Source organism: Caloenas nicobarica, chromosome 2 (genome assembly GCF_036013445.1).
Source record: "Caloenas nicobarica isolate bCalNic1 chromosome 2, bCalNic1.hap1, whole genome shotgun sequence".
NCBI lineage: Eukaryota > Metazoa > Chordata > Aves > Columbiformes > Columbidae > Caloenas > Caloenas nicobarica.
The window spans coordinates 142,105,434-142,119,025 of NC_088246.1; the positions used below are offsets into that span (position 1 = coordinate 142,105,434).

General features: G+C 41.2%; 1 protein-coding gene across 1 annotated transcript in view; it reads right to left on the reverse strand.

Moving 5' to 3' along the window:
* The window catches only part of STK3 (serine/threonine kinase 3), a 133,279-nt gene extending 129,553 nt beyond the window's left edge, over positions 1–3,726 (reverse strand). Inside the window, exon 1 of the mRNA XM_065628800.1 lies at positions 3,513–3,726. Coding sequence (XP_065484872.1) covers positions 3,513–3,535 — 23 coding nt within the window. The 5' untranslated portion in view covers positions 3,536–3,726. The remainder of the gene's footprint in view (positions 1–3,512) is intronic.
* Positions 3,727–13,592: the final 9,866 nt, after the last annotated feature.

Consider the following 13,592-nt stretch of genomic DNA (forward strand, 5'->3'; position numbering starts at 1 on the left):
ACATTGAGAGGCACCCAAGACTAACAATCCTAGCATGACAATCAGAAAAATCTGAACTGGGACCAGAAAGAGCAAGAGATACTTTTTCCCCCACCCAATATGAAAAAACAAAGCCTGAGTTTAGTGTCCTACAGTCATTACAGATTTTATGAAATAAACTGGCAATATGCTACAGAGATAGGCGTAAAAAAACCTGAAAGCTAACAAAGAAAAATAAAGCGAGACTAAAGAATAGAACTCCATCAATTACTGTCATGAGTTATGGAAAACTGGACAGCTGTTCCATGAAACATGAATATATGCAGTTTATTTTGCAGAAGAACTAGCACATTGAAACATTTAAAAAGAATGGCTGGGATCAATTACACTGATATATTAAAAGAGAAGCTAGTAAGAGAAATCACTGCAGTCATCAGAAATAAGGGTGGCACATGAAAGCCTGGAGCCATTTACACTGCTTTACACCATTCGCACAAGTAGGAGCAAGTTTAAAACAGTTTACATTATTGTATTGTGTACTTACATTTCGTTTTCTACCAATAAAACTCAAGCAAACTTACACGTTTTTCTCATCATTTTCAGGGGGAACTTGACAACTGTCATCCACGTGACCTTACATGTCCATTGACATAAAAATTAAAACTACCATATTTTTCACAGGTATTTCGTATTTTAAGAAGTTTTTCCCTTTCCACAAAAATTAAATTTTTGTGAAAATTAAACTGCCTCAGCTTAGAGAAACAATTGGAAAAACTTAATTAACAGGTTACACGCTTGTTAAGAAGCATTTGGTGGCAGCATGCAGGAGATAGATTGGCTAGATTAAAAACTATGTATTTCACAGAATTGGGTCTCTAGCTACTTTTCACTCATATGCAATGTATCTCCTCATACCTGAGTTTGCCAATATACACAGAAAAATACAACGATAATAACAGGGGAAAATTACAAGACTCAGTGGCAAATTTTGTAACTCATTTCAAGAGGAAATGTCCATTTTAGTGAAGGAAAGAAGTATAAAGCACATCTGAAATACAGTTAGAAATTCAGATGCATGAAAACACCCTGTGGCAACTACTGCACAAATTGTTCAGTATACAATCAGAACACCTGCTATAAATTGTTTTAAAACATAAACAATATTATTCTGAAAAGGACTCCTCTTTGTAAATCTTTTGTTTCTGTTGCAGTACATTGGTCAAACAAGAAAAGCCAGTGATTTTGACAGCATCCCCATTTAAAAGCCACAGTGGTCCAGCCTGTCACTTGGGCATCATCCCTGCTACATTCTGAAGGGCTGTTTTAAAGATTTACACAACACCCAACCAAGTTGTGTGTTCCTTTACAGAGAAGGGGGAGTGGGATAAAAGTGCCTTATATCTGCAAGAGAACACTGGAATTCTAGGACATCTATGCAGCTCTGAAGCGTTCACACGGAATTCTTGCTACCTCTAGATGAATGTCTTGCCCTACAGATACCAGGGCAATAGATTCCTGTCAGTAACTGCTCCTGTGGAGAGCAGGCAAAGTCAAGTTTAGTGCCCGCATCTATTTCGCAAAGTAAATATGGCACGTCCATCGCAAGCCACTACTGCATGCAAGGTAGGCATCAAAAAAATTCAGCCCACAAAAAATAAATTTCTAGTCCTTCTAGTCTAGAAGACATACAGAAGAAGGTGGCCTAGCAGAATAGTTTGGGACGCCAAACAAGCAGAGAACTGTAAAAACAACACTTAATGGAGATATAGATGCACATTCATGAAAACCTTAGTCCAAATCTTATGAAAACTTGAGTTAACATCTTGTGAAAAACTGAGTTCAAATCTTCCCTCTCACCAAAGAAACAAACCCATTAAATTCTCATCACACTCAATTTTCCAAAAATAAGCTTCAAAACACACGGAACGTATAAAAACGCACCAGAGAATTTAGAAGTTCTCTCATTAACTTTCTAATTCCTCCTGACTGAAGCTAAAGACTTAAACAGCTCCTCACTCTCAATTAGGCCATACACACAATCTCCAGCCTGGCAAAAAAGTTAGAGCAAGTCCCAAATCTTAAAAAAAAAAAAAAAAATCTCATGGGTTATACTAACTTCAAGTTTTATTTTCAAACCTTTCATATCACCAGATCCCAAGCTTTGTGCTGGTGGTGGTAACATTGATTACTCCTCAGACATTCCCGTTTCTTCTCCTAAACCCTTGCTGGTGCCTGTCCTACTTCCTTTATTTGAAACATGCAGCACCGTCAACCTGAAACTACAGCATAGGCCTGTCCCTCCTTCCCCCCATTGCCTTCTGAAAAACATTCTGCATAACAACTACAAATCAATTCTTGGTCAAAGTTTTCAGTAGTAGATACTGTTCCATTGCCTGCTAAAAACACTCTTTATAGCAATTACTAATCAATTCTTGGTCAAAGTTTTCAAGTAGTAGATACTGTCACTTGATGTATTATTGGAGAAAAAAAACAGTAAGAGTTCAAGACTGCATTCTTCTCAAGGTCTGCCATCCTGCAGGAAGCTGTTTTAAAGAATTATAAAGGTTTAAAATGTAGAATGTAAATGTTTTAAAGCAGAATGTAAAAACTGATTTATTATCTCCTAACACCAATTTATATTGTGTAGCCACTCACCAGATTTTTCATTAAATTAAAAGGAAGCAAGAGTAAAATACTTAGAGCTCTAAGACAGTAAGTATATATGCAAATTGTGTGACTACATTCTGTATAACACACAACTATATTCTATGTAGTATACAACTACATCCAAGAAAGGATTGTTCCAATTAAAATATATGATTAAATTTAACACAATTAAAGAAAATTATTTTGTGCACTAAGATGACAGTGTCACATTTAAAGCAAAGCTCATGGTTTCACATCATTACACATGCACACAAAAAGAAGTCAAATGATAAAACGCCAAAAAAATACATTAGTTCATATGACCAGACAGCCTATGTATTTCAGAAAACAGACATACTGCGGGAATACTCTTGATTTTTGCCTCTTCCCACTCCCTGATTTGCAATCGCAACTATGCAAGGCCCGCCCCCACAAGCATCCCCCCACCAGCAGGGCACAAGGGCACTTTCTCATATGGAAAGATAACAACAGCTACTCTGCCCGTTTTTTCCACAGACCTGAACCGTAAAGTCTGACCCCCGGGCCACAAAGGACTCTTTAGGGCCATAAAGTTTTCCTCACTTCACATTAAAATGTTCCGCTTGTAACTCAACCGGCCCCTCAAGGTTTGCCTTCAACTGGAAGTTTATCCAGGACGGTTACTTCGGGGACCCCCACCCTACAGAAGACCTTTCCCAACGCAACACAACCTCCCCCGGCGGCCGGGAAGGTCTCAGCCCCCGTCGCGGTCCCGCCGCCCCCCTCACAGCGCCCGAGGCCAGCGGGCGGCCGGGCCGGTCCGCTCCCCGCGGGCCCAAGGCCTCGCCCCGGCCGCGCCGCCGCGCTCGCTTCCGGGAGGGGAAGGGGCCGCTCGGGAGGGTCGTTACCTCTTGGGCGCTGCCTGCTCCATGCTGCTGCTGGCCCCCCGGCCCGCCGTCCGGAGGGGGCTCCCGGCCGAGCCCCCGGGCACCACCGGGCCGGCAACCACTAAACTCCTCACAACTTTCGTGCCAGCTCGCTGGCCCTTTAAACGGGGCTCGCGCCCTCCCTTGGCCGCCGCCGCTCCCGGCCTCTCTCAGGCAACCGCCACTACCGCTACCTACCCGGCTACCGACGGAGGCCCGCCCCCTCGCGCCTCTCAATGGTTACAACCTGCGGTATCAGAGTGCTGATTGGCCGGCGCGGAAGTCGCTCAGCGCGGCAGGAGGCGCGAGGCCCCGCCCAACCACGGGAAGAGCTGGGGGCGTCGCGCCGGCGGGATGGGAAGAACATGGAGGCGGCCGCGCTCCCGGCATGCTCCGCGCAGCGGCGGCCCGCGGGGCACGCCGGGAGGTGTAGTCCTCCCGGGAACCGGCCCTGCCCGTTCCTGCGGGGCGGGCGCCCGGAGGGGCCCGGTCGGGCGGGGAGAACCGGGTGGCGGAGAAACGGAGACCCGCCGTGGGGAAGGACAGCCGCCCCGCCCCCACACGCTCACCTCATCCCCTGACTCGTGGGGCGGGGCCTTCGGGCAAGGGTAGGCCCAGGCCCGGGCCCGGCCTGGGGCGAGGCTGAGGGCGGCCCTTCCCCCGCTGCCGCCCCGGGCCCCGCCGCCCCGGGGCAAGGGTGGCGGGCGGGATGCGCCTTTCATCCGCCCGTCTGCAGCGGCCTGGCGTGGTGCTGAGCTGCATCCAGCCCCCGCCTGGAGAGGGAAATCTCCCCGCGGACAGCTGGCTCCAGGGCACTGCGGGAGGCAGGCTGCAGTTAGTCATGGGGAGCTGCCCTCCAAAGCTGGCTCCGGTGGCACAGTGTGGCTTTGAGCTGGAAAACGCTGGCACTTGACTTTTTAATGCCAAAGCATACAAGTCACCCTGCAAAGCCATAGGAAGCTGTCACATAATTATTCAAGCAGCAGATTTTAGGCCACCGAGTTGCACGTGACAGTTACCTGCGATTTCTCCACCTTCCAGTTTCTGACTTTGTGCTGTTTATGTAGCAATTGAAGAAACTGAGAAAGCATCCAAGTAGATCCAGCCAACTCAATACAAGAAAAGCTTAAATGTTCAAGCCAGCTTCTGTACCCTTTCCTGAAAGTAGGCTTATTTGCCTAACTAATGGAAGTTCAAGGTAGTGAAACATTTGGGCAAGATCCATAAAAATACCAACATGTCCAAGTTCCACTTTAAGCTGATTTTAGATGTACAAGTCTAACAGCACTCCCCCTTAAAAAAAATCCACACTCCATACCTAACTTCATCTCTTTGATGTGCATTAGCAAGGGAATTTTGAGTGACTGAAGTCCTACTGTTGTGCAAGTCCTCTGCTTTGCCTGAGTCAATCCAATCTAGTTGACTCACTGTGGTCAGGCCAAAGGCACAACAGCAATATTGAATGAACCCATAAATCAAATCACACACCACCATATGACCTTTTAGGTTTCTTTGTTTTTCTGAGTCATGGAAAAATTGCAATAGAACATCTTCCTTTGCACAACAGATTAAAGGAGAGCTCTTCAAGTATCATCCCACAAGCCAGAGTGGCTCACCAGCAGTACTGCCAGATGTGTCCATACCATAGACAACTGCTAGTAGGAGGTGCCAAAACAAACCACCCAGGAGAAGGTGCCAGTGGATGCCTCAGATGTAGTGTGGTATGAGTGCGTTAGAAAGTGGTGGGGAGGAACCCCACCAGACTTCCCGTCTCCCCATTCTAAGACAAGAAAGGTCAGGCAGGCAGATGTCAGTGTCCAGCTTTGGTTTACAGGATTTTCAGCTATACCCGCTGACCAATTATTATTTACATTTCACCAGTCTCACCCAAACCCTGTTTGGCTGTCACACTCCTGGAATGCAGAGACTGTCTCCGCATCCTTTAACACAAATCTTTAAGGCAATATTTTGTTCAGGCTATTTCAGAGGAGGCGGTTTCTTTCCAGTTTCATCTCAAGCCAAAGCTGCAATAAACTATATATTCAAGCAAGGAAAATCAGTCTTAGAAAAAAATCAGATACTACATTATAGTTGTAACAGCAACATGAAAGGCAGCCAAAAGTGCTCCCTCTCCCCATTCACACATATACGTCTTTCTACGGAAAAAGGCTAAACAGCCTAATCTGCCACTCTTCTCTCCTCCTTTAACAACAGTTGTTGAGAACAAGTCTAAAGAAAATTTGTCCAAGAATAGCAGATACAGATATTAGCTCTCCTTGTTCAAAACAATTCAATATCACAATCCCCCTCCCAAAAAAAATAGCTTCACCACCCAATAACTGAGGAAGAAGGTGTCAGGAGTGTCCTCCATCTCTGCTACTGAAGAAAGAAGAGTGTGAAAAAAATTAAGATGCCTGAAACAGAAAAAGTTAGGTTACCTGGCTTTAACCTAGCGGGGCAAACAGTGCCCAAAAAATTGACTAATTCCACATCTTTCTCACAGAAGTTTCAGAATGCTAAGTACTTTTATGCTGAAAATAAAATATCGATAAGATAACGTGTTCCATAGTATTTTTCGAGATTGCTTTATTAATCTCTTATAGTTTCAAATGTTATTTTCAGTTGATGACGTTGGAATAAATAACTTCATCTCACCTTTCCCCTTCAGCATGAATTTGGAAACCATGTTGTGAAATGTAACACTGATTTGGTATTCATTGCAGTACTGTACCTAGCCACCAGCAAAGAAGGAACTTTGAAAGGGAAAACAGACTCCCTCTGTTCTACTACCTCATTCAGGCTTTCCAGTCAAGGGCAGTCTAGATGTTCTGGAGACATGAATATACTATGAGATTGCTGGTGTCTAGACAACATGGAGATGAGGAAGTTGCAGACAATCTGCTTGAGTTTTCCCATGATTTCTTCCAAGAGTAGAACTATATAACACTGCTAAGAAGGCATGTGAGCAAGGCAAGGCTTCATGTAGCCCAATCTTAAAACTATAGGAGAAAACTAACTGAATTACTCTTTTTTCTTCTAAAGCATTTCATCCGCTTCACCAGTTTATCAGCATGCATTGGGAGTCCTATGCAGAACTGGCATCAACATCAAATACAATTCCTTAGACCAAAGGATGGATGAAGACCATACTTTATTTTTAGTACTGTAATTATTTTATATTATAATGTAGTTTTGTAAACAAATAAAATAATTTATATTATAATTACTTATATTTCAATGGAATCAGGAATCATGATGGCACGGACAAGTATTAAATGCTGTATAACCACAAACTAAGACAGTCCCCAAGCCCCTAAATGTATGAACCAAAAAGTTTCAAGATGTCAGTCCTGCCTCAGTTGCATATACTTCATAATAAACCTGAGAAACATAAAAATTACTTGAGAAGCTCATGTCTGAGTTTCTAACAGGTATTACTAATGGTAAGATTTAAATTCCAAATATATACTTCAAAGTCATTCATGAACATCATGCAAATGAATTATGTATGTTATAGTAGAGACCTTATCTGGTTCCTTTGGTAGCAAATAAAAGCCACATTTACTGCAGAAGGTATTCGATCAGGCTCATTTAAACAACATGCATTGTAACTAATACATGGCGCTACTAGAAAGCAGCAGAATTAATAGTACATGTTTTCCAAGAAGTATGTGTCATGAACTTCTTAGGCTGTCCAAACAAAATACCCCTAGTCCTTCATCACATCCGCGGTGCTTTCCACGGCCTAGCTCCTTCCCTGTTTGCTTTCTACCTTTCATCCTGGTAGCCCCCACTTTTTTCGCGGGGTCCTCAGTGCTCCCTCTCTCAGTGTCCCACGTGGAGCTCTCAGGAAGAGGCTGCAGGTCCAGCATGGTCCCAAACCCAGCAGCTAAGGACAGAGTTTCCCTTTTCCCTTGCCGTGGGGTGGACAGCCCCACAAACAGGGCATTCCCTCCTCTACCCATCACCTATGAGTTTCGTAAAAATAGGAACTTGATGTCATTACAGACCTCCAGCTTTTCGTCAAACATGATGAGTATTGGCCAGCTAAGTCCCAAATGCTTGTGGAGGGGAGAAAGGCAAGGAACAACAGGCAAGCCCAGAGACAAGCTGAATGCAGGGGCCTGATTTCCTTAGAAACTAATTCATAAATTCCGTAGACAAATAGTCAACAACCTGTTTGCATGTCTCTCCTTCTGACTGCCTGATAGTGATCTGGTATGCTGAAAGTTAAGGGAAAGGCCTTGACTGAAATACCAGCTTGTTTATACAGAAGATAAGAAAAATTGACTTCTGCCTGTATTTTTTCCTACCTATCATGTCCAGTGTGAAGTAACCTTGAAGGCTTATCTAAGAATTTGTTATATACTTTCCTAACCCTGTCAGTCATAAAATAGTTATAAATAAACTATAAAGAACACCATATTCTCAAGTTTGGACTACAAATTAGATTTTTTTTTAAAAAAACAAGTTTTTAATGAAGCTTAAGAATAAAGAACAATTGGGTTTTTAATTTCTTTTCCTGAACTATTAATAACTTAATGGTTAATTAACGTCACATTAAAGGAAATTGACTTTTTGCTGGTCCAGCAAAAGAAAGATGCAGAAAATAGGCAGGAAATATAGGTACAGATCCTGCCATCCATATCCACCCCATTAAAATCAGTGTGATTCACAAAATTCCTACTTGACATTGAAAAGAGCAGTAAAAATCTGTAATAGTAAAATATTAGCTGCACTGCTGTGATTCCTTCACTACCTAACATACATCATTTTGGTATCCAAAATATTATTACTAGACCTAAAGACATTTGTTGATTAGGATAGGATTTTTCTGTTGACTAACCATTTAGCTCATAGTCTTAGTAACAGGCTATATATAGACTTACCATTTGCTATTTTTCCTATTATAGCACACTATGGTAAAAATAAACCATGGATACAGAGCTGCTGTTTACAATTAACCAAAGAACATATTCCAGTTTCTACTACAGCTGTGTTGATTGTGCTCGTGGGATCTGCGAATTACCATCAACTTGAAAAAAAAAAAATCTCAGTTCTTGAAACAATTGCTGTTGTTGTGGTAATACTCAGTTACTCTGGATTCCCTTCTACACAAAAATATTCCCCCTCTTTCTGGGGACAACCATCTGTTCTCCAGTCTGCGAAGAGGTGTGCTCACGCCCTGGAGAATAAATAAATAACATTTAACTAGCAAGGCTTGATGCCTGTGCTAGGAGTGGAAACTAGAATCAATAGCTAAAGAATGATTGAATCATCGTTACTTGATGAAGCAAGTACTACAAGAAATGAACTTCAGCTGCCTGACTACGTGTAGCTTTATGCCCAAGGCTTCCGCCACCATGAAGGCTGCATCTTCTTCCATCTTCCTTTAGCTTCTGAGCTGAGAGTTTGAGGAAGATGTCACAGAAATGTTTAGGGAAGATTAGAGTATATTTTATTTTCATGGATGATGCTTTCAAGAGGCTATGAAGACCCATTCTTTCAGCTCTAAAGAAGGGAAGCTTCCTTGCCCTTGTTGACCTTTCACAGAAGTGCTTGAAGAGAAATATTAAACAGTGGGAAGCAGAAGTACAAAACGACAAATTACAAATAAGAAGAACCCAGTACAACTGGAAAGCATATAGTGAATACTGAGCACTCTAAAAGCAATGCCATGAAATGCTTACAGCATATTCAGTTAGAGGGCTTTTTTATTGTTAATAAAACCCTTCCTATTTATTTCTGAAGCACATCTCCAGCTTGCTTCATAGATAATACAAAGCTAGTGTTTTGTATGTGGAAGAATCACTCATTCTAAATGCTTCACAATCCAGAAACCACAAAATTTCAGTTTCCTACTTTTTTCCAACCTTTCCCAATCAAAACATGCCAGAAGACCATAATTCAAGTCCAAATAAGCTACTCATATAACATGGACAGTCATACTTTAAAAAAAAAAAATACCTAAATGTAATTCTTGTCTTAAAACTTCTCAAAAAAAGTTCAGTGGCATAACAGCCATTTCATGACTGACTGTGAAGTAATAGATCTGATTACAAGATAAGAGCCCATGGAAAGTAGAAATGCATTCAAAACAAGAAAAAGATTAAGATTTGCACTTACATTCCCATTCTGCTCTTAAAAGCAGTGGGAAGCCTTCCCCACAGCAGCCCTTGTACTAAAGAAGCAGCACAGCAGCACATAATAAAGTTTCACGGAACTGGCTTTATAGGATGCACTGATTTGAGCCTCCACTAATCAGGTTCAGTTTGGTTCAATAGGGAAGAGTTTTATGGCATCCTCGCTGCTACCCAGGATGAGTACTGAAACTACTGTCACTACTGAGCAAGAGAATTTTCTGCTGAAAACAAAGCTTTGAAGTGACTGAGCATACACAGGCCAAGCTATAAAACCACAGCAAAACATAAAGCAAGTTACTATCTAGACAGCTTATGAATGCCATGAAATTTCAGACCTAAGTTTTTTCCACTATTCCTTCACTAAAAATAAATGTTCTTAGTTGCAAGCGGAGAACCAGTGGAAGACTAATAGATTTTTTTAATAACAAAAATAAGTTTATCAACAGCCATCAACACTGCCCATTTTTACCCAGGCTGGGTTTAGCAAAAATAAAATGTTCTGGTGGTATATTTTTCTCTGTAGAGCAGTAGAAAAGAGAGCAATTCCATATGCTAGGAGCTTTCTTAATGGAAACAGTTAATTTACCACATGAGGAATATCATATGCGTACCACTTCCACCTAAAATGAATCACTTCTTCCAGTTGGGAAAACTGAGGTCTTTTATCTTCCTCAGGGTGGAGTCCATCTCCTCCCATAGATCCCTGCAGAGTAAAACTGCTAATCATTTTCAAATTTAAAGACATTACTTCTTTTGTGTTCGTATATCACATTTCAATGTCTTCTAAACAAGACAGAGCTTAATGTTTTTTGTGTAACCTTGAACTGGCTGATACACAACTTTTATTGCTTCATCCTTGAGCTCATCTGTAATTCCATTATCTAATTTGTTACACTGGTGGTATTAAGCTTCTCCTTCTGGATTAACAAATGCAGTTTAAATTCCTTAAAGCTAATTTTAAAAAGAACATGCTAATTTGAATACGAGGTAAAACAATGAAAAACTGAACCAGAACAACAAAAAAAAGCCAAACTGTGTGTTTTAATATATCATTTGTCTCTCCTTCAGTAAGATTAATAGATAGTAAATCCCTGCTCTATGCAGTTCAAACTAGGCAGAATGTCTCTAGGACCTGATCCAAAATCAGTTAGCATCAACAGAGTCTTTCTTTCAAATATACCACTTTGGGGATCAGTTCTCAAAGGAGAGTCCTGTCTAATTTGCTCATGGGAGTGTGAATATAAATGCAGATTTTTGCTCGACTGGTGTTTCTATCCTCAGCCTGATTAATCTCCCAGGAGGATGGAGGAAAGGTCAAAATTAGAGGCATATCACATTAGACACTACTATTTATTTGACGTAACCTCTTAATAATATGTCATAGGTTCATTTGATTAGAAACGATGCACTCAGAGAAGATAAACAGTGTAGAAGTGGTCCCCTTATTGTGGCATAGATACTAAGCATTTGAAATTTTAGGCAGTGAGAAAATTTGCTGTTCAGAGTCACAGGGACACTTACACAATATTGTATAACGTGCATTACATATTAATGTATAATGCATTACAATATTAATGTATACTATGCCTTGCATATTATATAATATGTAGTGGGATAGCAATTTTAAGTGAGAAAATGTGTAGGAAGATTAAAGTTACACAACTGTGTTAGAATACCCACAAATACATACAGCACTAATTATACAAAAAGTAACAGGAACAGCACATTATAAACACAAATGCTTGATCCTGTGCTGAATTATTGGCATTTATCTTGACCTTTCAAAATGGTATTTCAAAAACAGATACCTCATTTTGACGAGTGCAAGATACTCGACAGCTCTTAATTAAATGCCTCAAAAGCAGAATTTAAAACTGTGTTCTAAAGCATATTGAATTAGGCTCTGCAAGACCAGTTTTTGGCACCTATTCTTGAAATGAAAAAAAAAGCACACTGAATCAAGATTATGCATTATTTTCCAGGAATTCAGCAGTTTCTTGGAGAGATTTAATTTACTGCAGCTTTGAAATAACAGGGTTACTACACATTGTGAATGGCGGAGTGTCTCTGCAGGACTGGATAACAGCTAGCACAGCGGACTTGGGGGATTTTATTTTAGTTAACCCATCTTCCTGTTCTGTTCCTACTTCTACAAGAAAAAGAAAATGTTTGTGCTTAGTACAATATTTATAGCTATATGTAATAGTCAATTCTTTTCTGGTTTTACTGTACCAGCATGTACAAGAAATACATAAAACTATATATATTATTGCTACTACTTTGCAAGATGTTGTATATATTGTAAAGCTGGCTCTCTAATAGAAGGCAGCTAAAGACCTCTGCACTTCAATCTGCCAAAGCTGATACAGCAATCACAAACATGTGTTGTTACACTTCTTGTGGCTCATCTCCACATGGTGCAGCTGTTGTGTTGGCTAAAGAAAATGCAGGCCCAAGGGAGACAAATTTAATTCAGCTGGGGTGACTTCCACTAAAGAAAGTGTTTTAAGGAGAACAGGTGTCTTACAGTGAGGGGGATTGTTTGAGAGGTTTTCTCCAAACTTGCTTTGCTTCTAGGAAGTCTTCTAAAGTGGTGTGCTTGTGATAATAATCTCTTGCAGCCTAATTTATAAAAAATGCCCTGCAGAAATGCAGTGGATTCCAGAAAATCTATTTTTGTTTGTTTGTCTTAGTCCTAGGACAGGAAGGCTAGCGCAGGACCTTATTGCACAAGTTGGAAGCTGCAGGGAGTGTTACTGCTGTTATTTGGATTCCTCAGCCTTAAGAAGTTTTTTTTTTTAATAAACAAATGACTGTGTCAAGGCAGACCCACAGTCCGTGTAAGTCACCAGTTGACACTCCTAGAGCTGTGCCAGTTTATACCTATGTATCTATTATTTTAAGCTTATTTTTTTACTGATGTCACTTAAATATAGCTTCCTCCTAAACATGTTCGTGTTTGCTTAAAATAAATGAGCTAAGCTACACTATGTAGCCTAATAAAACAGTATTAAGTGTATGTCTTTTTTTTTTTCTTTTCCAGAAAGTCATTTACCTTGCGCGCTATGATACCTTCTCTAGTTCCATCAGGCACTCTGCCTCTCTGCATCCTCTGGTATATCTGAGCAGAAGGTATTTGGGTGATGCTCAGCGGCTGACTCGGCAACCGTCCTGCTGCGGACAGGAGCAGATCCCACAGCGCTGGGGCAGCCAGGTCCCTGGAGGCTGGGAAGCACTGGTTTCCCAGTGGGCTCTCAGATCTCTCTTGGCCCTGGTTGAACCAGCCCTTCAGACAGAGACAGCAGCAGCCAGCAGATCTCTCTCTTCTTGTTGTCAGCCCTGTTTCCAAATTAAGGTTACTCCAGAGGATAGTTTCTTGTTGTATAGGTGTCTTCATACTGCAGTTTCGTCCTTTGAGCCTGTTTTTTTTCTGTCTCACACAAGGTCAGAATTCCTTCTCTTTGGTGAAATGAAAGTCCAAACAAGGGATGTTTTTTCCATACGGATCCCATTCCTACAGAACTGGTTTTTTTCTATAGGATTTATAGGAGCTGCTCTTGGCTCTTCCTTCTCAGGTCTTAACTAAATAAATGTCATGATGACAAACCCCTGGTGGTTTTTTTTTGCAAGGTTAAGCTCATCAGCTCTTATATCAATCTTTATTGCTGCATGTTGTGTCCTCAGAGTGTCTTATGCAGACCTTGGACAACTTTTTAGGCTTCTTCTCAAGTTTCTAAATTGGAGACACAGTTCTCCTACTGAATTCCTCCTTTTTAATAAAAATACAGAACTCACTGAGGTCAATAGTAAAATTCATGAGATTTTTGTCCTCTGCATATGTCTGCACATAAAGACCTGCAACAAATCTTGCATTTTCGCAGACTTCCCCAAACTGAGGAAAATAAAAGCGTTCCATCCT